The sequence below is a fragment of the Alligator sinensis genome, unplaced genomic scaffold (genome assembly GCF_000455745.1).
Source record: "Alligator sinensis unplaced genomic scaffold, ASM45574v1 scaffold1222_1, whole genome shotgun sequence".
Classification (NCBI taxonomy): Eukaryota; Metazoa; Chordata; order Crocodylia; family Alligatoridae; genus Alligator; species Alligator sinensis.
In genome coordinates, this window is record NW_005842620.1 from 776,282 (window position 1) to 804,076 (window position 27,795).

The following is a 27,795-nucleotide window of genomic DNA, read 5'->3' on the forward strand; positions in this document are numbered from 1 at the left end:
CCCCCCCCCCCCCCGCCCCCCCCCGGGCATTTTGTCATCCGGTTTATAGGTCTTCCCAAGGGTCTGTGGCCCTGTACGATATATTAGGCATGCAGGGTGCTGTGGGACCCCAATCCTGATGTGTGGGCCCCTGATCCTGTGCACTGTCTCTGTTTCCAGGAGGGGCACATAGGGCCACATAAGGAAACAGCTGCAGAAGGAGGAGCAGATGCTCCTGACTGTATTGTTTTGCTTCCCTACCTTCCCAGCTCTGCCTCCCCTCCTCTATTGGCTGACAGTTTGTAAATCAGAAATGCTGGCAGTAGCCCTCAGGTGGACTCTCTTGAGTGTAGAACACAGCCATATTTAGATTTTCTAAACCTCCATTTCATATTTACAAACGGCCAGGCAATAGGGGGCGGGAGGAGGACAAAATCAAATGCAGGTGTGGGGCACCTGTTGTTTCTGCTGCAGCTTCTTCCACATCTGGCCATGCATACCCCTCCAGGAAATAGGTGTATGGGGCAACTCTGCCTGGTGTCATCGGCAGCTTGGAGAAAAAGTAAGTAAATTGAGATCTTTACAGTTGTCCTCAATCAGGGTAATGCCAAAATGTGGGAGTTGTAGAGGGAGACCTTGAGTTTAAAAGGTTAAGAACCACTGGCATAGGTGGTAGGCAGAGTTTTGTGGAGTGCTTCCAAAACCTGTTCTTAGAAGTGAAGGAAGGGTGAAGGGGGAGTCAGGGAAAGATTTTTGTAATTATTTAGATGTTTCCATTGGATACAATACTCACAGGTACCAGTGGAAAACATTTTGGAACCTTTTTTTTTTTTTTTTAAATTTTTCCTGAACTGAAAATTGGTGCCTCCCCTTTGTCAGAAACAGCTTATTAATATAGGATATTTTATGGTTTATACTTTAAATAACACTTGTGAATCCCTATGCGTGTTCAGGGATTTCATAGAATCATAGAAACATAGGGCTGGAAGGGACCTCTAGAGGTCATCTAATCCAAGGCAGGATCATTCCTGTCCAAAGCATCCTGTACAGATCCTTGTCTAACCTATTAATAAAATTACAGAGTCAACCCTATCACACAACTACAAAGCATAACACCCTAACATGTCACAGGAAAAGCAGAGGGACAATGGCAGCCAGCATCCTGCCACTGTGATTGTTGTTAAAATACCCTTGAGACATCCAAGGAAAATGGCCCCCCCTCCTGTTGCAGAGGAAGGCAAAAACCTCCAGTCTGCCCTGCCTTGATTCTAGTTGGTAGTTTTCCCCCTTAAAAGAAACCCTAAATGTATCAAAGGATTGTGCTTCAATACCCCATAAAACTGAAGGTGATTTGTTCCAACCATAGTTCAGTGTTTATATTATTATCTCAAAGGAGATTTTGCACTTTGTCAAAGCTGAAGAATTCCAGCACCTCTGCCAGTGACTTGGTTTTCTTTCCTAATCTCTATAACACTGTTTTTAGTAGTTGCTAATTCATGTTCCTCTCACTATATTTTACTCTGTGTGTGAGGTATGCTGTATTCAGTTTCTTATATTGATGCTGTACTTTTTCATATGCTCATGGTAGTGTGCGTGGGTGGAACTTGAAAGGAAAACAATTAATTTTGGACTAGGCTTTAATGCTTGACATTCTGTTTCCATCTGATAAGCGATCTGAGTGGGATATCTGCAGGAACATGAATCAGATTTTGAGTACAGGCACTGGAGAGATGGGAATAGTGGTGCCCAAGTAAATTTCCACTCCTGTGAAGAGCAGCCTTTTGTCATGCCCTTAGTGGCAGCTGGTGAACAGGGATAAATCTAAGTTCTTGGAGAAGTCCTGACCAGGCCCTGTTAAAGTCAGCATGAAGGAAACTCTGTGTTTTTAAGCATTTGTGAGGTTTCTAATTTAGAAGTAGTATTATTTTACCTTCCATCCAGTTTCCAGTTCTTTAAATTTTCTGTCTTCAGAATACAGTATTATCCTTTTTATATCTGGGCAGTATTTTTTAAGAATTATTGAAGGAGAACTCACTTTTATGTATACTGGACTCTCTAATGTCCTTGCATTCCTTAGTTTGGAACGGCAGCTATTCAAAAGGAAAGTAAACAAGCAGGGACCTTTTTCAGGCATGTTTTCCAGTTTTATTTGAAGCTTTCCACAATTTTGCCCCCAAGTATAGTTTCTGTTTAGCATTTGATATTCTCTGCTTTGGGTATGTGTCCTGTTTTGGCATGGTGTTAAGACTTGATGATCTAAGTTGCAGCTGGAAAGATAGGGTTTGAGCACATGTACACCCGCAACCTCCTCCCCTCTGCCCCCGGATATTCCACCCCATTGGGAAAAGGGGTGGAGCAGTAGAATAGACAGGTATAGTCATTTTGAGATTTGGCTAGCTGTCTGCTTGGTATAGAGGAGACCAGCATGTGAAAATCCTGAGCCATAGGGCAGTGTTTCTTAACCTTTTTAGACTCAAGGCACCCTTTGGAAGATGCTGGCTCTTAGCTTCCACTTGTTTGCGAGTGGGTGGGGGGTCTGTTTTGTTGAGGGGGTGGTTGTGGTGGGGGGGGGGGGGGCGGTAGTTGAGTATGGAAAAATAATAGAGCAATTCTGCTGCTGTAAAGAGCTCAGGAAAACCACAGCATGTCAGGATGTTTTTGATGCCCTGGACTGCTGTTTGAAATCTCGTGAGTTTTTTGTGAATTGTGTAGATGTTTGCACACCTAATAGTAGGACTGTGTGAAATTTCGCCTACGATTTCATTTCAACAGTGTTTTGACTCATTTCAAGCTCAAAACAGTGAAATTGAAATGAAGGGCTTTGAAACAGCCTTGAAACGAAACACTGTTCTGTTGAAATGGATGTCAAAGTGGAATACTGCTGTTTCGCACAGCCCTACCTAATAGCAGTCTCGTGGCACCCTAACTGAGAATCACTGGCATAGATGATATCCATCTTGCTCATGGTCAAAGCAGAGGTCATGGAGTCAGAATCACAGATCTTTTATGCCTGGTTTTGCCATAAAATGGTGGCTGACAAATCTGACAGAACAGTTTTCCACCTGGAAATATGGGGATTTTCATACCTGTGTTTTTGTCCATCAGAACTGTTTAGAGGCCTGCATGAGGTTTAACTACAGGCACAGGGGAGGTGGGAATACCTGTATCTTAGGTAGAGGAGTGGGGGTTATTTTTATTTTACAGTTTATTGTTTTATTTCAGTAATATTGAGAAGTTTTGTTTTGACTCCAGTGTTTACAGTTCAGTTGGCATCTACATTTTAAATGTTTTAATATAAACTATATTTTGCAGCACTATTGAAACAAGGATGGTGTTTTCTTTTTTATTGATTTTTTTTTTTCCAGCTTTTTTTGACTAGCTCTTCTACTGCAGACTCTTGCTGTGTTTAAATAGCTTAATTTGGGGACATTAAGTTGCCTGTATATAGTTAACCCCTATGTTGACTGCAAGTGTGCACAAAAAGGCAGGGGCTTCTGCAGTAGAAAGATGCTAAATCATTTAAGACTTTGTAGGTCAAACCCATTTGGATAATGCTGATTTGCAGGCATGATAAAGGTTAAAGTAAAAAAAAATAATTATTATTTGTAGCTCCAGCACCTTTAGTCATTGTGTCTACTTTTACAGTGGAGAAAAAAAATGCTTGTAAGGATGACATTGCCAAAATATTATTGTGTATTGTTGTATTAGCTCTCTGTTCTAGTTCAGCCTTAGGTATGTATACTTATACCACCCAACATCTGGTATGTATACTTCTAGAATACTAGAAAATTGGTTAAGTGTGCCTTGTGCTTTGTCATCCATTTTTGAATGGGCATATAATGTATTTTTGTTAGCTAAAGTGGAGGTCAACTAAGTGGCTTTTATAAAATAAAATTTGCAGTGGCAGCTTATTTCCATGAAGTCTTCTAGCTCTTGTGACTAATGAAAGAGCTTGATGATTAAGCTGCATTTCTCTGAGTGAATTCCTCTAGAATCTTCATGGATAAATTAGTGCCATCCTACTTTCAGTTCTTTAGAATTCCTGGAACATTTTCTTTGCATGAAAGAGTATATTTTTTATTTTTAATATCTTCAGCATTTATATATTGCTTGTTTGTAGCATGAAGACCCTTATTTGCAGCAGGCAAGTTTCAACAAGTTGCGTCTGTGAATTGTATTGAAATCTATTTTTTCATTCATTATGAAGCCTTCAGAGTTTGGCGTAAAATCTCCACATAGTTGGTCAATCAGAGCAAGCTTTATCAGTATTAGCAGTAAGACTCTGTACTGCCTCTGCTGTACCGGTAACCTTCTCCCCACTGCTATTGCTATACGTTACTTCAGTCCTGGGAGAGCCTTCTTGAGGGAAGAAGAATAAATCCATTTTTTCTGATTTGGCCCTTCCTGCTGGGGCTATAGAAAACACTATAACAAGGATACATATCCCATAAGGGTACAGTGTTAGAGTCTGTCTGTCATGCGGTAGGGAGAGAGTCAATTCCCTGACATGCATACAACTACAGCCATCGAGCCACCCAACATCTAGACTCAGTTCTGCCTTTGGATTCTGTCTCAGTGGTCTAAAGTCGGGGATGGAGTCTGGGCAGCCTCCACTTCTCCATACTCCTGCATAGGTATAAATGTCAAAGGTCTGGGTGACTCACGCATACACCATGGTCCAGAAGGATCAACAGTTGCCTACTACGGGGGATGGGCAGAGAAATCAATGAAAAAAATAGACTAAGGTTTTCATCTCATGCACATAGACCATCAGCCAAGTATGAAATAGTAACCACTTTTTCCCTCTGTGAGGGTGTTGGACTTTTCTTAAACTGTGACCTAGAGGTGAAGAACTACCTGCCTCCTAAATCATCCAGTCCTTCCTGCCTGTATGGTACATCTCTAGTCTTTTATATGCTCACTAACTGCTTTCCCATGCTGTGCAGATAGTTCCTTTAATGCTTTTCAGTACTGTGTATTAAATACATCCTGTGCTCCAGAGTGCTGAGAAATGCTGCTTTACCCATGCTCCTCCTAGTTTCTTGAAAGGCAGCTATGCAGTTTTGTGGCACCTTACTGATAAATTGCCTCAACAAAGAAACAAGTTCTCAATATGGAACTGATGTAATGCTGATCCCTTTTGAAATTCTGTACTTCAATATTATTGCTGTCATCTGCTATTCCCATGCATAGTAGGGTTGAGGATATTAAATTTTCATCTAGCAACTGTCAACTGGAAGGATCGGCTGCTACTTAGTTTAACAAGTTAAGCAAATTTGAAATTTTGCATGCATAAAACTAGACTGAGTTTCTCACTGTTTTCAGCAGCTTACTGCTCCTGATTGGAACACTTTAAGGTTTCAATAAGCAGGTATTTTATTGTAGGTGAAGACAAACAAACAGTATTGTAACTCTTAACATTTACATACAACCTTGTTTTGCAGCCTGAGGTTCCTGAATGCCTCTGCCAACAAGCTGGAAATGCTTCCCCCAGCCACTCTTTCTGAAGAGACCCACAGCATCTTGCAGGAGCTGTATTTGACCAATAACAACCTCACAGATAAATGTGTGCCCTTGTTAACAGGCCATCCACACCTGAAGATTCTGCACATGGCCTACAACCACCTTCAGAGCTTTCCAGCAAGGTAGACTAACTTCTTACTGATTTTACAGCTTTGTTTTGCTGTTCAGAAATTGGTCAGCACGGATTCTGTGGAGTGGTTGCTTTGAAATTGTGGATTCAGTAATTGGCATTTCAGTGTTTGTGTGCAACTTTATGCTCTCCAGTGGTACAAAGGAACAAAGTATTATGCATCTTAAATTGCAAATATAGTTTTGTTTCCTGCTTTTTAAAGCCAAGGAGATTCAGTGCAATACTCCAGCTCCATTTATTACAGCACCATTATAGTCTGAGAATTTAAATATAAAAGTCAAAGCTCTCACTTCTGCACAGAGACTGTAACATGCCTGATTTACACTTGCATAAGAAGGGTATATATGTATATAGGGATTGCCCAGAATAGCTCTTCTGGAACAGTCTCCCTATTTGGGCATGCATACTCCAGAATAAGAGTGCCTTTTTCTATCTTGGATTCAGCTAAACTAGGAAAAGGTACTCTTATTCTGGAATATGAATGGCTTATACAGTGAGTTCTTTCCAGGTAGCTGTTGTGCTTGAAATTAACACCCTAATTTAATCCTGAATCGTTTTCAAATGCAGACAAGCCTTAAGGCTGATGGAGTGAAACCTCAGGGAAGGGGATATCACTAGATTTATCAGAAGACATCCATCTTTCTCATTCCAACCAGGCATGGGCAACTGGTGCCTCTTGAGTCAGGGGCGGCACAGCAGTTGATCATTCTTATGGGGGGGGGGAAGAACCCCCCATGACCGATCTCTCTCACCAAAAAAGCAGCTGTACCACCTCTGGAAGTCCCACAGCTGCTTTTGCTGGCAGCCCTGCTCCCCGGCCAGCACTTGCAGGGTGGGCACTGGCACTTCTGCCTGCCCATTGCCTAAACAGGGAGCATGGCCTGATGGGGCGCACGTGCACTCCCTACGCATCACCACTGCAACCAGGCTGGGCTTTACTGAGGGAACAAACACTCTAGAGGGAGAAAATAGAAATGAGATGCTAGGAAAAAGTGTGGAGGTGTACCAATAGAGATTTTTTTGGGCCAGTACTGATGGCCAGTTTTTAAGGAGCCATATTGGCTGATACTGATCTGATTCTGATATGCAGCTGGGCAGCTTGGACACCAGCCTCGGGCTGGTAGGATTGGTGTATGGAAAGAGGCGGGAGGAGGGAAAGGGCATGGCGGAGTGCATATTGAGGACCCCACGGTGAGGGAGGGAGTGGGACTACATCTAGGGCAGGTGCTGCTCAGCTGGGGCGGGGCATGGGATGGGGCCGCAAGAGGGTCGTCAGGGGGACAGGGGACGGCTCGTGCCCTACATGCACCCTGGGAGAGGCATGGGGGGCACGTGCCTGCGGTGCAGGCTGCTGCTATGGGCTGGGGTTGCGGGTTACACCAAGCTCTTCCCAGCAGGAGCTGGCCTGGACTGCGCTCAGGGCAAGCGGCAGCACTGGAAGAGGGTTGAGGGGGGACTGCAGCCACCCCAAAATTCACCATAGCCCCCCTCCCAGTGCTGGTGCTGCCACATGCCCCAAGTGCAGCCTGGCCCAGGCCCCCCGCCAGGAAGAGCCTGGCGCAGCCCCAGCCCACAGCAGCAGCCCACACTGCCCCATGCAGATCTATTAAATTCTGGTTAATAAAGTATTCAACTGAGCAGCATCTGTCCCTATCCAAGCCTCAGCCCTGCTCCCTTCCTCACCATGGGGGGCCTCTATCTACCCCCCCATGCCCCTTCCTTCCCCCACACCAGACTTACCAGCCAATGCTGCTCTCCAAGCCACCAGGGCTGCACTCCTGGCCCCATGCATGCTGCAGCTGTGCACATGCATGTGGCATTTATCGGCGACATTATCTGCCACATCAGGCAAAAAAGCCGATTTCCGATGCTGTCAATTTCCCCTATATCAGTGCCGATCTGATATGGGACCCATGTATCAGTGCACTATTTAAAAAAAAAAAAAAAGAAAGAAGAAAAAGGGGGGGGGGGGGGGGGGAATACTTGATGTGAGGAAAAGAAACTAGGATTAAAATAATAAAGAGCAAAAGCATGAGATAAAAAAGGAAAATAAACATAAGAAAATAAAGACTAACATAGAAGTAAAAAAAAAAAAAAAAAAAAAAGCCAAGCAAAATTCGCTGAATGAGCCTGACCTTGTGCTGTCACCGTTTCAGCATACTGTGTGTGGAGAGATGGCAGGCATTGACCTGCAATAAGGGCATGGAACTAAAATTATAACAAATGAAAACCATTGTGAGACCATTACTGTTTAAAAATAAATAAATTCAGGGCACATTTTAAAATTCCTCCTTTTATTTTATTTCATTAGTAAAATGGCCAAGCTTGAGGAGTTGGAGGAAATAGATATTAGTGGGAACAAACTGAAAGCCATTCCAACAACCATCATGAACTGTCGGCGTATGCATACAGTGACTGCTCACTCCAACTGCATCGAAGTTTTCCCAGAAGTCATGCAGCTTCCTGAAATAAAGGTAAGGAATGGACTTTGTAAATTGCTTTCAAAACTTTTTATTTGGTGGCTAGAAATGGTGTTGTTAGAAAATGGAGGCTATAAGTGGAGAGCAACAGCGGGTGGATCATTCTGAATTTACTCTATGTAATGCTCTTCTCCTTGTTATCCACTCTGCCACAGAGAAAGACAGGGTACTGGGTTAGAAGGACCTGTGGTTTGACCTGGTATGGTGCTTAAGAATGAGGCTGTCTACGTAAAACAATGCACTTGCATTTGTATCTGAGTTGAGATGTGTCTGTGTACTCTGCAACATGCGTTTGTGACAACTATGTTTGTGTGTCCAGTTCACCCTGCTATGCAACTCCTACAGGATTATCCAGACTCAAAATGTATAGGTAACTGTTGCCATCTCATTGGCAAAGCAGTGTTAATACAAAACACCCTTAAGATCTGTGAAGCCTCACATCTCAACAAACTGCTAATCTGGCTGCACTCTCATTTTTACCAAGTCCCATCTGCTCTGCAGAATGTGGTTTTAATTGTCTTCCTGTACAGTACTGCATGGAAGCCAGGACCTCTGGCAGTGGCTTCATGAGAACAGTTCATTCTTGTAACCTTGGTAGTTAACCCTGTGTGGAAAGGACCAATGAGTTGAGCCAACTGTTTACCATTTACTGACTAAAAAATCCTGTTAAATGTTACAGGCTGCACAAGGCCTGAAGATCACTGATGGAATTCCAGAAATAGCAGGATGTGGCTACTTAAGCAGTAGCTGTTTTCTAATTACAGTAGTAATGTGCTGTTTGGGAATGTACAATTTAATTTTGTGTATTTTTCTTAAGAAATGTAAATCTGAGTTTCCTTAGGCAGGTTTTGCTGGGGGGGGGCAGCTCTTCTATGTCTAAATGTGGTGTCATGCATGAACCAGATTGCTGCATTTTTCCCAGGCTGTAGTACAGAACTAGAGCAGGCTCTGCACCAATTCAGCCAATCAAAAGTAGGGGGTGGAAATTGTACATGGGTTGCCTGGGCACAGAAAAATTAGCTTAATTAATCCTAAAAAATAAATGTTGAGAGCAGATTGCCTTCCTATAGGACCAATAATCTTAAACAGCCTTTTGGTCTACAGGAGCTATGAAGAATTTCAAGACCTGAACCCTTCTGTATTTTTCAGTCTATCTGGTCACACTAAACAGTGTTATTCAAGTTGCTGCTCTTGCTGTTTGAGCACATCTAAGGATGAGCTGCTTGAGCCAGTTTTAGCTAGGAAATCTAAAACAAACTTGTGGATTTTTGTATACTCCTCCCTCTTTGGAACAATGGTCAGAGGAAATTGAAGACCATTAAGATTTTATTAAAGTTAAAAGGCATTTTCTTAAAGGAAGGGTTGGGGTGGAGGAAGGCCAACTCTCTCTCTACATATAAACATCTGACAAAAAGTATACCCTCCTGTACACTTAAAAAAATAATAATATAAATATGGTTATAGAAAGCGGGGTGTATTTCTTCCCCCTCCTCCCTCATTGTTGGTTTTCACTCTGAGAAGAGAGAAAAGGGTAGAAGCAGATCAGAGTGGCACTTTTTTATAAACTGACTAGTTTAGAGAACCATACATTTTGTAACCAACATCTTACTTCTTCAGATGCTATCTATGAAAACAAGTTAGTAAGAAAAAAGGGACCACTTTCCAGGAGTCGGACAACACTTTCCACTTGCCTATACATACAAAATGGACAAGGAGGTGGTTCTTGCATTGAATCCATCTTTTAGTTTTAGAAACTTAAAATAGGAGGATAGATTGCTCTGAGACTGCAATAAGGGCATGAGACAAAAGACCAAGTGGTAATTTGATCTGCTTGGCTTGCATAAAATGAGTTCACATCTGCCTCAATGACAAGCCTCTCATTTGAGTGCTGTAGACTGGAGGCCCAGAGACAGGATTGCCCATTATAAAAGAGCCTCCCTCCAGGTCAGGGTTGAGGTGTGCTGGTTTGAAGTTTGCACTACAGTTGACTGCTGTGTCAGTTCTTGGTCTTTATGGGAAGGTTTTGTCTGGAGAATGGTCAGTAAATCTAGAGCTTTTGAAAAGCAGTTGAACAAGTTTTATAATTTTTTTTTCTAAAGATTTAGGTGAAATGAGGCACTCCGTTCTATTGTGTTAAAGTCACAGAAATGCATATACCGGCTAGTATACAATCCTAGAAAAATTCAGGTTGAAAGGGACCTCAGGAGGTCATGTAATTCAACCCCCTGCTCAATGGAGGACCGTTCCCAGTCAAGGCTTTGTCTACCTGGGTCTTAAAAATGTCAGTGGATGGAGATTCCACAACTTCTCTAGGTAGCCTGTTCTAGTGTTTTACTACCCTTCTCATTAGAAAGTTTTTCCTAATATCTACCCTAAACTTCCTGTGCTGCAACTCGAGACCATTGCTCCTTGTTCTGTCATCTGGCATCACTAACTCCATTCTCTTTAGAACCCCACTTCAGGTAGTTGAAGGCTGCTATTAAATCCCCCCTCAGTCTTCTCTTCTCCAGACTAAATAAGCCCAGCTCCCTCACCCTTTCCTCACAAGTCATGTCCCCCAGCCCCCTAACCATTTTCGTTGCCCTTTGCTGGATTTTCTCCAATTTGTCCACATCCTGTCTGTAGTGAAGGGGCCCAAAACTGGACACCGTATTCCAGATGTGGCCTCACCAATGTCGAACAAAGGAGAAGAATCTCTTCCCTCGGTCTGCTGCGAACACTCCTACCAACACAGCCCAGTATACCGCTAGCTTTGTTGGGAACAAGGGCACGCTGCTGGCTCATATTCAGCTTGTTGTCCGCTGTAACTCCCACTGTATGCATGTGTATCCCACACTGTCAGTGACCCTGTAATCTAGAAGTATGAAATAATGGCAGTGAGGTTAAAAAAACATTTTAAATATATTTCAGGAGTCCCTCTTACATGAGGTAACAGTAAATAGGTTTTTGTTTTTTACTTGGTGTTTAGGTAGCTGGATCTGGTAATTGGAAATGGAATATTTTTTGTTTCTTCTCTAATACCACTTGGTAAGGAAAGATAATATAGGTAATTAATACAGTTTTCACTTTAATTTTCAGAATTTTAAACAAGTTTAATTTTGTGTGTAGTGTGACTTTATGAAAATAAAATGTCTAGTGTGTACTGTTACAGTACTTGGGGAAAATCAGCTGCTAGGTTCTGGAAATTGGACACTGAAAGTTATTGGAAACTTGACATTTTCATCTCTTTCTCTTCCCTATTATAAAATGTGCATAATACCACTTCACCTCATAGGAGAGTCATGTAATGTATTAATGAATGCTTAAATTGCACAGACATTTATAAGATCGAGAATGGAGAAGAGCCCGTTTAGAAAGATTCCATCTTTGAAGTAGAGTTTGAAATTACATGCAGTAATTGAGCAGGGGTCACACTAAGGAAAATGGGGGAAACAACAAAATATTGCATAGGTGCTTATTTAGGTAAGGTAGGGGGTTCTGTGGGGAAAAAATAAAATGTGCAATCCTAAGACTGTTTTGAAACGTATGTGGAAGGGAGCCTTAATTTTAGTATTTTTAAGGTGCAGGACTTTGCAGTGTTAATGCTCTTAATAGAGTTGGATTTTGTATGTAATTTCCTAGACTTAACCAAAAAAAAAGACAAATTAAACCCCCCATATTTCATCACATGGTGGGACATTGACACCCACATGGCTCATTGACAGGGTCAGAACCATTAGATCCACTACACAGACCTCTGCCATTTGAGCTAATTGAGTAACTGATAGCAGTAGTCCATTGTCATCCTTTTTTGTGGACCAGCCTTAGAGAGAGATGAGATGTATGCTTTGCCAGTAGGTTTCCTCAATGTCTGCCAACAGCTGACAGATCGTGATACCCAGGAATCTTAGTTCTTTCCATGGTCTGGAGGGGAGTGTGCTATAGTGAACACAGCCTTCTGCTCCATCTTCTCCAATCTGTCCTGTAATATTTTAATTCTCCTATGTCCTCCCCTTGCCCCCCAGTTTTTTTGTCCAATATTACTGGATTCCTTCAATACGCTAAAGCAGTTCAAAGAAAGTTGCAGTACATTTAGCATAGGCATAACTTTTGGAGGGTTGAGTTTTTTGTTGGTTTGCCTTCCGAGGACAGGAGACGGTCCCCGTTGAACATCAGCAAGGAGTGCAGTCTGTTCGATAAGCCCACCTCAACAGAACAAGTTTCTTTTTAATTATGGTGGAGAAAAGTGCTGCATGTGGTTTGGAAATGAGTGCCAAGTATTACCTATGTGCCGTTTACAGTAATCCCTGCTTCCCCACCCCCACTTATGGCCTTGTGCTCCCTACATGGATTTTCATGCCCATTTCACACACCAGTGGACTTTCCTTGGCATCTTGTTATCTGACTCCAAATCTGTCAACTTCAAAAATATGTCCCTGTGAAAATAGAACTCTCTCAAGGTATATCCTGCTTCCTGGATCAAACAAAATTGCATGTATTCCCACATACTTGAGCAGAGTTCAGCTATCCTGGCTTGCCCTTTTGGAATGGGGTCTGGTTTTGTTCTCTTGGGCTCTTGGAATGTGTTCTGGGTTCTGTTCTTCAGCTGTAGTTACGGGATATCTCTTGAAATAGCTGTTGTGGTTGACTTGCTTGATTTTTGTGGTTGCCTTTGGAATACCAACAGTTTGTCTTGCTAGTTTGCTACTTGAAAACTGCATGGAGGCTGGTTGTTACAGCCTCTGAACAGTACTTTGTTTTTATCCACACTTCCTTTAAGTTTAAGATTAAAGATATAAATATTTCTTGAAGAACAGGCTTTTAACTTGACTTGGTTCTCAGAGTTACAAAAGCAAAGTAACTTACCCAACTCCAACACTAATTGGAGATACTGTAGTGAGCCAAAGACAAAACATTACGGTTTTACACCCTGGAACAAATACTTTTAGTATCCAACCATTTTTCTTTTGGCACTTCCTGATTTAGAATATAAATCCGTGCAGTCAGAATTATAAATGGTGTTGCATGGACTGGGTTGGGATGTCTTGCATTGAAATGATGCATCAGGAAATTCAGATCTGCAGTCTGATCAGTTAGACTAAAATTCCCATTCCTGAAGGGACCATGAGTAAGATAAAAACTCCTCAGTATCTCTCAGGATAAGGAATATAGAGAACTTAAAAAAAAAAAAAAAATCATCCTAACCAAAGCTGATGACACAAATGTTGTTCTCTTTGGTGCGAGGGGATTAGTGTTCCTGTGACAACGTACTGTTGCATTATATATGTGCTAGAATGTCAAGGAGCGTTATGACCAGCTGGACCCAGGTTATTGTATTGCTTCACTACTCCTTTACTTAAGCATTTTTTTCCTCCTTTCCCCCATCCTCTCCCTCACCTCATTCACTTGTTGAAGAGGTCTTGAAAAAATTGTAGTCTGTTGGAAAATTGGGAAGGATGATACCCAGAGATCTGTGGTTTCCATTTGGAAAGAAAGCAACAGTGACTTGGGTGAATTCTGAGTACCATAGGCAGAGAGAGCAGAAATTTTAAATATTCATTCTTCAAATGAAGGATCCAAAATCTGGTTTGCTCCCCCAGGGCTTAAATGAGCTCAGCGGGGTGTGAATTTTATTTCTGAGTTTTTTGACTTGGGAGTTAACCTGTCTGTAGGTCAGGGTTTTGGAAATATTAGATGAACCAGAACTTCTGTTTGAGATGTGTAAATTCACATTGGATTCAAGAACTCCTAGGGCTTGCCCTCTCACCCTTTAATCCATTCCTCTTCTAATATAGCCTTTACAGTGTATTATCCTTTTTTTTTCCTCATGTGCATTTTTAATTTATTCATGGGTTCTTGCTTCTACTCTTGGAGACTCTTTGACAGACAACTGATGTGCACTCTTTAGGAAGGTTCCCTTTATCCCTCTTCCTCTTTGCTTTTGTTTAATTGAAAATAGAGGTTATAAATTTGCATTTAATCATCTACCTAAAATTGTGCATGCCATCTTACCTTCATGTTGCCTTAAAACATCTATCATTTGTCTGCTAACTCTGTTTATTGTGGTTTGACACATAGCTAAATGGAGGCTTTTAGAACAGATGCTGTGTTTTCTCATAAATGATCGGTCTCTTCCTAGGTCTGCCACCTTGCTTCTCAGTATGCAGCTCAAACTGCATTTTGGGTTTTTGCCATAATATAGCATTGCCCTATCTAATTTCCTTTGGGTTTACTATTTACCAAGTAATCCACTCCCATGTTTTGTCTTATCTCTCCGAAATGCGTTGACTTGTATTTTTCCTGAGTATATTTTGAATGACTACTGTCATGACACTAGTGCATTATTGGGTGGTTATTGGTTATTTACATTTTTCCTGTCTTCATTAGTGTCTGATGCTTCATATAGAACAGCCATTATAACTATACTATCGCCCACTCCAAGACTATTAGTAATAATACCAGGTTTAAACTGCTATCTGATGAAAGCTTTCTCCATGCTACCAGTGCAACGTATTTTTTTTCATTTATAGCATGTGATTAGTATGCTTCAAACAGTTTTCATTCTTTGTGAAAGTGCTCACATATCCAAACCAGTTTGAACTAACTTTAAGCTAGATTTCTTATGGCAGAGTTACAGAAGTCCAGATATATTGTATCTGTATTTCCTTCATCCACTAAGTTATTAACACTTGTTTTGAAGTCATCCTTTTGATCATTTTAAAAACAGGCTTGGCTTGGAAATAGATGTATCGTTTAATAAAGTGGCATAATATGTTCTCTGTTCAAGAGACTTTGGCAGGGTACTTGCACTGGGATATGGACAGCAGTAAACCCTGGCCTATTTTGCATCAGGCATTGAAGCTACAAATAGTGGGAGCAAATCAAGTCTATTTTCAGCTGTGCTGGGATGTCTCAGAAGACTTTATAGGCATATTTATATTGCATTTAGCGAAGGCTGGTTTTTCTATGAAGGAGTAGTGTTAGGGTGTAGGTTCTCAGCCCTTGTTTTGTGTAAGCACGTGCACTGCTTATGGTTAATAAAAAAGTTACTGGACTTCACAAGAGAGTCGAATGCTTTCAGTGTTCTCTTACTGCCTCTATTTCTTTCTGCAGTGTGTGGACCTAAGCTGCAATGAACTGAGTGAAATTACATTACCTGAAAACCTGCCTCCAAAGCTACAGGAACTTGACTTGACAGGAAACCCCAGACTAGCTCTGGATCACAAAACCCTAGAGATGCTGAAGTAAGTGACTTTTCTGTTTGGTCTCCAGAATGATTCTCGATGCATGTATGACAAGACCCCTGTACAGAGAGACTTGCATGTCTGTAGCGCTTTCTTAGTGTCATGAGTAGGGACCTCCTCAATTCACGATTTTGCAGAAACTGCAGAATTGGGCATTGTTTGAAATTTGCAAGGGTGAGGGAGTTGGGGGGGATGGAGGGGAGGAGCCACCAGTGGGAAGGGCAGCAGCCAAGGTGGTGGCAGCTGTTTATCCCTCCCCTCACTGCTGATTGGCTGTGAGCTGCCTGTTGTGCGACCCCGCCCCTCCACCAATTGGCGGCAAGGGGTGGGGCCACACAACAGGCAGGCTTCTCTGCCAATCACCAGCAAGGGGTTGGGCTGCATGATGGACAGCTCTCTCAGCCAATCAGTGGTGAGAGGCGGGGCCCCAGGCCCCCACAACCAGGGGGGGGGGGGTGTGCTGCTGTAATAAGCCCATGAAAATGGTAGGTGGCCCCATTTTAGGGTTATCATATTTTTAGTTCCAAAAAAAAAAAAAGTTTTGGGAGGGGAGGGGGGCAGTGATATTCTGGCACCCTGCCTCTGCCCATTCTGTTGCCCCTTACTCCTAAGCCATAGCCTGCCCCCCACCCCAGCCCTGCCAGTGCCCCTCACTCCCAAACCACAGTACCCGGCACCCTGGGCCATGCTGATGCCCCTCACTCTTGACCTGCAACCCCCTGCCCTGCCAACTGCCCCCATCCTGGCTGGGCCAGAGCACAGTGACTTATGGCACCCCCCTGCCCTGGCTGGGGCTGCTATGCTGTGCCAGGAAGCCTGGCCATGGTCCCCCTCTGCCCCCGCCCCAGGCAGCATCTCCTGGTTGCTCTGCCCATGCAAGCAAGGACACTGACCCCTGTGCTGACAGCCTGGCCGTGGAGTTCCCTGCTGCCCTCAAAAGGTCACCCCCTTCCCCTGCTGGAGGGGCAGGCAACACCCCCAGGCCCCCATCCCAGACTTACCTGTCTGTAGCTCCTGGGGCACGCACAGACAGACATGGTGCTGCCTGCCTACAGTCGTCCCTCCCCCTGCTCCCACCAGTGGAGCAAAGCAAAAACCCAGATATTTGATCAGATTTGAAAAACCTGCCCAGATGGAGTTCAGAGGACTCGAAAAGAGGACATGTCTGGGGAAAACCCAGACATATGCTAATCCTGGCACCATGATCAGCCCACAAAATTGGCCACCTACCTCCTCAATCTCAGTACATCCCTAGTCATGAGCAAAAATTTTACTAATTCACAAGGTTTAATTCTTCTCTTAGTTTTACCCACCTACAATAAATGCAGTTCTTGCCAGGTATCATTGCTGGTCATAGTAGTTATGGCTACTGCTGGGCTCATTTGAGTTAACTTTTTACCCATGACCCAACATCCACCCCAGTGTGCACTGAGTTTTCCTTTTCCAAGATTCAAGTAACTTGAGTCTGTTCAGTTTCCCAATGAACACCAGGTGTCCCCAGTGGCGGCGGGAGCACGGCGGCAGTAAGTGGGGGAGCTCCTGCAGATGCTGCCAGTGCTGTTGGCGGCAGGGAGGGATGGTGGTGAGCACCATCCAAGAGTTGGCGGCCACCCACAGATGCTGCCGGCAGCATTGGCGGTGGCCAGCAGGGATCACGGACCACCCGCAGATGCTGTTGGCAGAGTAGCAGCAAGCAGTGACTGCCCGCAGGCGCCATTGACAATGTTGATGGTGCCTTTTTGTAGGGCGTGCACCACCACACTCAGGGGGTGCACATGCACCCGCGTGAACCCCCTATGCATCACCCCTGGGTTTCCCTCCCTTGTCCACAGATTAGAAGGTGTGCATTTTCAAAATAACCAACCAGTCCATACGTAGTTACTTTTTGAAGAGCCACTCTTGCTATACAGCTGGCAGTGAAGCTAGTAACTTAATATAGAAATCCACATATCTGTCCCCCATGTTCTTGTCTCTGTGTTCAGTTATGAGCCTCTTGAGCAGAGGCCATCCGCTAAGTACTGAGAAAGCAGCTGGCTTATTTTAAGTACTACTTCAAATAGTAATTAGGTCCCTGCATTGATAAAGAATTTATTTTGAGCCTCTAATAGGTTCCTTCTGCAGTGTCCTGGGTTTATCCTATCTGGGTTAGGTATTCTGCCTCCAAGATCTTCAGATTTTCAGTAGGTCAGAGTTGCCAGTATCAGCCTTGAGACTCCCTACCAGACTCTTTCTTCGGTACTGTTTTAGCTTGGCATAACTACTTGGCTTTTAAATATTTAACATGATTTTGAGAACAGCTTAGCTTTTTTAAATAGGGTTAAACAGTTTGTTTATGTAACTTGCTTAAACAATTGAGACTAGATAGTACATGATTAAATTTCACACATGAGGTGTGCCCACAGTAAATCTGCTTTGGAACTTAAATCTTGCTAGTTTATTGCATTAAAAAAAGAAGAGAGACACAAGATGAGTAACCTAGGTTACATGAAAGCCTAAAAGAGGAACATTTTGACACTGAAAGTAAATGTCAGTATGGTATAACAAGTTAGGCAGTTAGTAGGGAGGTTCACCTTAGACTGGGATGGGCAAAATACAGCCCGTGGGCTGGATCTGGCCTGCCAGGCCATTCCTATCCGGTATGCGGGGCCCCTAAAAAATTTAGAAAATTTATATTTATTTGCCCCTGGCTGCATGTCAAAGATGACTGGCACCAGCAGCAGTAGGACCCAGGGGGAGCTGGTGGCAGGACCCAGCAGCTGCAGCAGCAAGGCCTGCCTGGCCCCACCCCAGCCTGGGACCCTGGGGCTGTTCCTACCTCCCTCTGCCCAAGTGGGAAATTCAGATAAGAACATGGGGAGGGGAAGGGAAGCAGGGGACCATGGGTGATTGTCCCAGTCCTCAGGGTTGGGTCAGGCTGGCTCCTGCTGAGTCCTGCAATCTGGCGATGCAGCTGGGAACCACATGGTGCCAGGGCAGGGAAATGGTAGCAGCAGGCAGCGAGAGGGGAGGGGGCAAGTGGCAGTGAGTTTGCATGTGGAAGCACAGTGGGAGTGAGGGGCATGCCCCAGGGCCATGGCTGGCAGGGGCCCAGAGTGGGGCAGAAGGAGCGTGGGGTCCAGGCTGGCAAGGCCTCTGTGGGGCTGGGCTGTGCCGTGCCAGCAGGGAGAGGGGGAAGCTAGCCTGACTCCATAGAGCCCCTGCCAGCCTGGGCCCTGCCCTCCTGCTGCCCTGCTCTGGGCCCCCACCAGCGCTGGCCTCATGCTGCCACCCAGCTGTCACTGCACTCCCACATGCTCATTCGGTACCACTTGCCCCCCTGCCTGCTGCTGCCATTTCCCTGCTTTCCTGTCCACCACTCTCACTTCTCCCCACCCCACTGCTGGCTGCTTCAGCACCACTTGTTTCCTGGCTGCATCGCTGGACTGATTCTCAGCTGGCACCCAGCTGCTGCTGTATCCTGTGGTTTTGGCTGTGCAGCTGGGATGTGGTGCTGGGTGGGGGAGGAGGGGAAGCAGCAGGAGAAAGGCAGTGGTGGCAGACATGGGAGAGGAGAGGGGCAGGGAGTGGCAGCAAGTGGGGAGCACAGGGCCTATGGCCAGTGCCCTGGGGCCAGGAGCAGCAGAGGAGAGAGACTGCCATACACACACGCACATGCGCGTGCACTCCAGCTGCCCTCCCCCTCCACACATGCCACAGCCCTCCCCAGCCAACACCCTCTCTCACATACCCACAACCCCCCACAAACCTATACCCACCCTTCATGCTCCCCACCCCCTCACAATATATGAGAGTAAGACTTCATTTTAAGCTATTGTTCAATCACCTCTATGTACACTATGCAAACTCATGTAAATCAGGACAAAAATATTTTTTGAAATCAAATTAATGAATGTTGTAGTAGATGTTTGATTTTTTTAGAATAGAATTTGGTATTTTTCTGCTGCTGAGATGCCAAACCCCCTTGCTGAAAGTAGTACTTCCAGGGGCAAAGGGAGGGACTTTTTCTGGCAATGGTCAGGGATTAGAGGGCGGGACATCTGGTCCCAAAATGGTGGCGAGGGGGTGGGGCACCTGTGAAGGCACGGGGCTGCAGTTGCGGCCCTCAATAGGCCAAAACTCGGTAAGCAGCCCTGCAGCTGAAATAATTTCCTACCCCTGCCTTAGACTATTTTCAGAGGCACCAAATTACAGGTAAAGGCGCTTTCAAAAGTCAGCTCTTAGTATTTCTTTGTTCTATAGATAATTTCAGTCAGGAGATTAGTAATTCAATTATGCCTCTCTCTATATAATGGAAAATAGAGATTTACAGTACAGATTTAGCTTTTAAACTGTATACCTAATGCTGAAAGTCCACTTGTACCAGATGCTGTTCATCATTGGGCTGTTGTGAAACCAGGAACAGAACTCAGGTGTCCTGACTCTGTCCTCTACTGCAGTTACTGAGTGCGCTGCTCTCCCTTAACCTCCTGGTTCTTCATTTACCAGAGAGAATTTATAGAGGCTTGCTATCCATCTTTTCGTGGGTGAGTTTTATCAGTTCTAAATTTGAAACAGTTGCCCTCAGTGTTAGAAGTATTTAATTGTAATGTGTTTAGGTTGAGAGGAGAAAATCACCATTGGTGCCTGGAAAGCTTGGCACAGCATTCTCCGCTTGTGAATGGTTTGCACAAATATATGTGACAGCATTTGAGCTGCCTTCAGGTGTTGCCTTGCCTTCCTGGAGCCATCTGTGTTACAATTACTGCAAAGGTTTTTAGTAGTAAGTCTGCTTGAGGGAAGAACCAACAAATAGTTCCTTCTATGTCTGTCTGTCTCTTCCCATATGCTACTTTGGTAAAGGTGCTGAGAGATCCCTGTTGGCTTCTCTCAGATACCTTACTCTTTGGCCATTTTTGCTATAGAAAATACTGAACTTAAATGCTTTAAGCAGCAGAGGTTCAGTATGCACTCTATATAGCATATGTGGATTTTTTTCATAAAAAATTAAATCACTTAAAAACCATGTCTGTTATTTCTAGTATCTGCTTGGTGTAGGGATCACTGAATTCCAGTCTGGTCTGGGCAGACTGTGACCTACAAGTGCCACTAAACAGGTATCATCTCCGACTTGTGAAAAAAGGATAGTTAGGTGCCAAAGAAATGTAAGAGCTAAGGTGTGTGGTATGACCACTCTGGGAGAGTGCAGGACCCTGTCCCCTGCCCGGGTGGTTGTGTGTCCCTTCCCCCTCCCCCCCCCCCCCCCACCCCCGGACAGAATTTAAAAATAAATTTCAACAAATTTAGATCAGCTATGGGAGAGGGTGGTGAAAGAAAAACTGGGCACTAAGATAACTTCCCCCATCTTAGCTAACCCTCTTGGTTGAGGCTGGTGTATAAGTAAGTTTCTGAATTCAGAACTGGTTGTGACAAAGACCTACGGGGCCTTTATTTTCTGAGTGTCACTTATGAACTAAGAAGTAATGCTAACTGCTCATTAATAGAATTGCTATTCTGAAATGTGGAGATTTCTTTCATAACTTGCAGCAAACATGCAAATAATTCTTAATGAGTGCTCTTCTTCCTTTTGTGTAACTTTTGAGTCTGGGAGTTGGAATTTCTCCAGCACTAAGTACTGCTGCTTAAATGCCAGTCAGGTCTTTGGCCTGCTTTTGGCAGAGGTCAAAGAGATGGCCAATTCAGTTCTCAGAAATCATTCAGACTGAAGATCCCACTTCCTGGAAAACAAGTGCAGAGTTTGAAACACTTTACTATCTGTTGTAAAGACTGTTCTTTGCTAATCTATGCAGAATTACAGTGAGCATTACTCCTGAATGGATCACTTTTAGTTTCTTGATTGGTGCCAGCTAATAGGTGATTAATAGACTTAAGAAGTTTGCCTTCTTTTTGATACTTAGACTGTGAAGTCCACAATCTAATACTTAAGTATCAGGAGTTTTTATATTGTGTGGAGTTTACTTTTGATATGCTCTAGCAAGTGCATGTCCTGACTTATTTATTAGCCTAGGATGAAACTGTAAACTGGACACAACAGCTCTTATTTATCTGAGGAAGTGTTTTGAGGCCATGTAGACTGTGAAATGCTAATGAGACTTTTGTGTACACAGTCTTCACAGGCAGAAGAAAAATGGATTGTTAAAGTCAACAGTTGAACCTTTCTTGTGTCTGTTTTATATTATACGTTATTATTTTATACATACATTGTTTCCCTGAAAGGGTCTCAGGCCTTTTGGATTTTTTGGGTTTTATATGATATGGAGAACTTGCTTAACTGCTTTTAGAGTAAAACAGTCAAGAGAGTGGGGGACGGCATGGTTGTTCTCCCCCTCCCCAACATAGACATGCAGTATAAAAAGGGATATATGAACAGGTATGGATGCCCCCTGCAAGTCTGTATTAGGCTGTGTACTGGTCCATATGTTTGAAATACAGACAAAAGTTGGTTGGTCTTGTAGTCAGTTGGAAGTCCAGTGACTGAAAGAAAAACTAGTGCTTCACAGCTGTTGGGAGGAGAGTGGCAATTCTTAATTTTTCAAGTGTAGACCTGAAGTTGAATACAGACTTGTTTTTCGCTTGCAGTGATTTTTTTTATAAGAGATTTTAGAACACTGCCCTATTAAACCTTTTAGTTCAGAAAAAAAGCTAAATGTAAGAGTGACAGGGCAGCTTTTTTTCAACTCAGGAAAAGAGGTTACAGAATGTGTGTGTGTGTGTGTGTTCTGTAAGAAGAGAATTTTTTTCTGTAAAAAGATTCCAGAGAGTATGTGGCTATAAGAAATGTACAAGTTCAGGAGGGAAGAGGGTTGTCCCATACCTGTTAGCTAGTGACAAATTAAATGTAGGTACTAGTTTAACATACTTGAATAAAAGAAGCCCAGTTATGCAAAACAAAATGAAACAGAACTTTACTGGACTGCTTTTTTCACCCCTCCCCTTTACCTGTTTGTAGGCAGAGAACAAACTTTTGAGTGCTCCATAAGGAATCCCTTCCCTTCCCCCCCCTCCCCCTTTTGAGGAAATCTCATTTCCTGAAACAGTCACACACGAGGACTGGGTAAATGAAATGTTGCCTTAATGTTGTTACTCCTTTACAATTGCTGGCTAAATCTCTCTGTCATCTTAAACTATTAATTTTCCTTTCCATTCTTGTTCCAGTAACATCCGCTGTTTTAAGATTGACCAGCCCTCAGCCGGTGATGCTTCAGGAGCCCCAGCGGTATGGAGCCATGGTTACACTGAAGCCTCAGGAGTTAAGAACAAGTAAGCTCTTACTTGGTATTGGCAAAGAGGTACTCTGCTGCCTGGACTCTTGCAAAGAATCCCCCTTCTTTGTGAAAGTGAAAAGTCAGTTGGGTCTCCTGTCTCCCAAAGGCAGGGGCAGTGCCATGGCTTTTTAAATGGATCCCGTCTCTTTGAACAGCCTTTTAACTGGAGTATGTTTATCAAGCAAAGCAAGTATTCTGGATAACGTACAATTCGGACTGTGAATCCTATTGACCAGTCCATTTTAAGGACTAAACCAGCCCTTGTAAATTAACATTTCAGGAACCTGGCATGTTAATAACTGTGTGTGGTTCCATAAAGTACCTTTCCTTGGTCTCTTAATTTTTCCCCCTTATAATCTTCCTGTGCTTCCAGTGTGGGTTTTTCCAGATTTTGAGTCAAGCACATGCAAGCTTGTACACATCACCGAGGTGACATGCATGGTCTAATAAACCGATCATCACATTGCATAGCAGTGACTGTTTCTCCAGGGGCGAGAGGAGCAGATATCATTTAAATGATGATGCCCTATTTCCATCTCCTATTCTCAGCGCACACAAAAAAAAAAACATTGAAAAGAATCAATGGGGGGTCTGAAATCTAGTTGAACTAACACACTCAGCGGCACTTATCTGTATTATCACTGCTGTGAGCAGCAGCTGCTCCAGCAATGAATCCCTGGCTGCCTGTGTTCATAATGTTATATCCTTGAGAACCTGGTATGGGAGCAAGCAGTTAAGCAAGACAGGGGTCCTCTTGGGCCAGACCTCTTTGGCTTTAATAGCTTGAGCTCTGTCTAGACCATAAATTTACCATACCCAACAGGGGTTCTCTTCAACGCTTCATTCATCTCCAAGCAGGCTGCCTCCTGGTTTAAAAGTGTAGCTGCTTTGGCATAGTGCTGTGGGCAAGTGGACTAATTAGTCTTGCTAGCCATTTAACCTGCCGTAGCGCTGCATAAATGTAGTTACATTGCTTCAGGCTTGCCGTAAAGGCCTGTACAGAGCAGCATGCCATTGCTGGGCATGGTGGGTTTGCAGTCTAGAAATGGTGTAGTAACTGTGGAGGTGGAGGCCTGCTCTTTCTTGTCAGATGAATAGACTGAATATTGTTGCTGGTAACTGTTCAGTTGAAGTTTGGACCCAGCATTACATGGCACGATCCCTCATCATTGTCGCAGTTAGCTGGTGTTCTGGGTAGCTCAGCAACTGGAAAGCTTAGCAAAGATGCGGCAGTCTTGAACAGGAAGTCTGAGCTACTTCCATATCTAAAGGTATTCCCTTAGTGCATTAAGAGGTAGTATTGGGGTAGTGCTGAACTCCTGACGTGTGTGGGGTTGGGGAGGGGGGTTGGGGGGGGAGAGAGAGTAGGGGAGTTTGTTTTCTCTGTTTTAAACTTCTGCATAGCTCCCTTTCTACTTTGGAGTTCAACTGAAATAAATGTCATTGCTACCCCTCCTTGATACAGTGTCCCTTCAAAAGCTATATAAAAAGCTTACAGCAGGAGATTCTAGGAACTTTGGTCAGAACAATGAGAAGAGAATAGGGCAGTATTTATAACAGCCCTACAGTACGAAGCTTTCAACAGTGGCTTGGTAAACAGCACACCACGTTTTGTTTCTTTAGGTTGTGTGTCGCAGCACTGTCAGCCAATAACTTCTGCGACAACAGGGAAGCATTGTATGGTGTCTTCGATGGAGACCGCAATGTGGAAGTGCCCTACCTGCTGCAGTGTACGATGAGTGACATCTTAGCAGAAGAGCTGCAGAAAACAAAGAATGAAGAGGAGTACATGATCAATACTTTCATCGTGATGCAGAGGTTATCCTCAGTTTGCTAATTCTTTTTCTTTCTATAGTCATCTTGTGCATGTTGCTTCTCCCTCCTTTCCTCTTCCCCTTCCCCCCTTTAAAATTATTTTGCTACCTGGCTGTTGTGTATTTGTCACTCCCTGTTTTGAGAATCTTGACTCCTTAGTTGTAAGAAAGAAACAACATAAGTGTTCATGACCAAGGAATGGGAAGAGATTTAATTCCTCTGAGATGTGATTAATTTAAACCCTTACTGCTTGGAGTGACTAATATTTAAGGCAGTGAAGTGACTTTTGTGTCCTAATTCTTTCAGCATAACTCAGATGCTGGGGAGCTTCATTTCTGGCTCTCCCCACCAATTTGGATGATCTTGGGTCTCAAAATATTGCCTAATAGAAACATCCAAACTCTTGAAGTGCCTACTTGAGCTCATATTTGAGCCTAAAAGGAAACTACTTGAGCATTCACAATGAGGTGTGATGCTAAAGTTAGGTAACTGTAGTAAGTGGTTTTGCTTTTCTTGGAGTCAGTGTAAACTGCTCTTGACAGTCTGAGAGCCAGTGCCTTGAAATAACCTCTAGCAAGGAAAAGGAATCAAGAGGAAGGGACAAACAGGAAGGAAAGGGTGGGGGAGTAGAGGGAGGCAAAAATGAAGACAGCTTACAGGAAATTTAGCACATTAAAAGTAGCATCTTTTGTTGGACACCACTTCCTGATTAAATGAAACTGGTCTTTATCAGGAAATTGGAGCAATACATGGTGACACAGAGCCACCTTTCCACAAGGAAACAAAAAATAACTTCCACCCGTCTCCTTGTTTATTATGACACTGTCCCGCTTTGACAGAATTTGTCCGAAGCAAAACTTAAAGCTTTGTTAAAATCCTGGAATGTAAGTATTGAAAATACCAGTAAGGTGCCATTGTCCATGTCTCTGATAAAACATCTTCCAGTCTTCCTGCAAGAATCTTTTGTCTCAGGAAATAGGTTATTAGCACATCATTAATACCCAGAAATAGTATGGTTTATGCTTAAACCTTTGTTAAATATCAATGCAGTGTTCCTGTATCTCAGACCCTCCTGAGATGAAAAAAGCCAATATGCATTAGAGCTTGTATATTGCCCTTCTACCATCTGAATCAAGAGGCTGATCTAGCTCAACTAGACATAGGTGTGTTCACCTTGTCAAGGGATCCTATGCTTCAGTGTGTGAACCACAGCATACTTGGTACACCTCAGATTGGGCTAGTGATTGGTATGAGACCCAGCACTGCACTTGAGCAGCTCCATTGCCTCTGTCTTGGAGTGTGTGGCATACAGAGCAGACATGCATGCCACTTCTTACAGGTAGGCCCTGTAGTTCAGTTCTTCAGTTACTGCAGAGAAATCTAAAAACCACAAGCCTGCACAGCAGACACATGGAGGGATAGAAGCAATCTTCAGATAAAGAAAGAAATCAAGTTGTTAAAAGCAAGTTAAGATTTAATAGAAAATAAACTTAGTTTTAGTATTAATAGAGAGTATTTTGAAAGCTTGGAACAGGTTTTGTCTTTGAATTTTAACCAGAGACTCCAAAAATGACAGGTTGAAATAGCTGTGTGTCTGATCAGGGCTAGTAGATTGCACAAGTAGATCTGTAAACTGCTGACTGAGTTAACAAATGATTTTTTTTTCAAATGGGAATAACTGTGTTCTCAGTTGCTGAATTTAGACACTTTTTGCAATGACACTTTTTTTTTTAATGTTCTGAAAATTACTTAATGTGAGTAGAAATACTGTAACATATTGTCTTCAACTTTAAGTTTGATTTTAGAGACTGATGTTCCACATCAATAACATTTACTATACTCCCTGTACTCTCAAAATAATAGATTCTAATGCTTTAACTTCCAAATCTCCCTAAAGGCTGCTTGATGAGATGCATGAGGTAAAATACATTTAACTGCATTGGGGCTGAAATGATAGGAAAGTGGCCCTGTGCAGCTAGAGTTGCTCTGGGTCAGTGCCTCAGGAGTGAAAGGATTTCTTTATTGGCTGAGGACATGCATCTTTCTCTCTTACTAATAAGGTTTCCCATGAATTATACATAATTTCCCTGCTGTGTTGTGTTAAGTATCAAAATCTGTACTGGAGACTTTCTGTGCATGCCCCAGTGAATCTTGACGATGCGTCCCAACTGATTGGGGCTGCCTAACCATGATCTCAAGTCCTTCTCCTTAGTTCTTCTCTAATGTAGCCTTTCCAGTTCACAAACAAGCATAATTTTGTTTTGACATTCCAGAAAACTTGGAACTGCTGGACAAAAACTTGGAGGCTCTGCTGTCCTTTGCCATATAAAACATGATCCCATGGACCCTGGTGGATGCTTCACATTAACCTCAGCAAACGTGGGGAAGTGCCAAACAGTTCTCTGTAGGAATGGAAAACCTCTGCCTTTGTCTAGGTGTTATGTGATGAGTTACGAAGAAGAGCTCAAGAGGATTAAGCAGCATAAGGCCATTATCACAGAGGTAAGACCACTCCAAAGGGAATATTGAAGCTGCAGTTTCCTTGGGACTGATTTCTATGGCAACAAACTCTTTAGTAATGTTTCTGTTTTATATAAGGTATAGCTTAACAGTCAAGGTGCTAGAGTTTCATCTTCCCCTTCCTGTACACTTGTCACCATGGTCTAGTTCAGGAGTGACCAACCTGCAGTATGGGTGGCATGGGCAGCCTCTGGGTGTGGCACTTAACAGATTGGAGAGAGGACAGACAGCACGGTGGCAGATTATCAGGGAGAAGAAAGCAGAGCAGTACGTTTTTCAGGGTGCATAAGGCAGGGAGCAGAAAGCAGGGCAGCAAATCGACTAGGGGAAGGGGATTGGAGTGGTACTCAGAAAGGTGCAGGGCCAATTTGTGGTATGCCTGCCAAAAAGGTTGGTCCCCCCACACTGGGCTAGTTGCTGCTGCTGCCTAGATGTCTGCCTATGCCAGAGGTGGGCAATTATTTCGAGCGGAGGGCCATGTACCCAGTTTTGGCAGGCTGTGGAGGGCTGCATGGGTAGCCCCACCCCTTAGCGGGTGCCCTGCCCCTTGGTCGCCATCTTGTGACTGGAAGTCCCGCCCTCTAACCCCTGACCTTTGCCACCACAAGTCCCTCCCCTTGCTGCCAGAAGTACTCCTTTCAGCAAGGGGTGTTGTCATCTCAGAACCAGAAAAATATCAAATTATATTCTAAAAAGCAAACATTTAAAACATTAATTAATTTGATTTTAAAAAATATTTTTGTCCTGATTTACATTTTTGTGTAGTGTACATAGAGGTGACTGTATAATAGCGTAAAATGAAGTTTTACTCCTGTATATTGGGGGGTGGGGGGCTGCTGTGGGTGTGTGTGGGGGGGGGGGAT

General features: G+C 43.5%; 1 protein-coding gene across 1 annotated transcript in view; it reads left to right on the top strand.

Annotated features, from left to right (window-relative positions):
* The window catches only part of PHLPP1 (PH domain and leucine rich repeat protein phosphatase 1), a 110,988-nt gene that overhangs the window by 76,356 nt on the left and 6,837 nt on the right, over window positions 1–27,795 (top strand). The window contains exons 10-15 of the mRNA XM_025215089.1: window positions 5,424–5,624; window positions 7,944–8,106; window positions 15,205–15,335; window positions 22,488–22,592; window positions 24,221–24,415; window positions 26,686–26,914. Coding sequence (XP_025070874.1) covers window positions 5,424–5,624; window positions 7,944–8,106; window positions 15,205–15,335; window positions 22,488–22,592; window positions 24,221–24,415; window positions 26,686–26,914 — 1,024 coding nt within the window. The remainder of the gene's footprint in view (window positions 1–5,423; window positions 5,625–7,943; window positions 8,107–15,204; window positions 15,336–22,487; window positions 22,593–24,220; window positions 24,416–26,685; window positions 26,915–27,795) is intronic.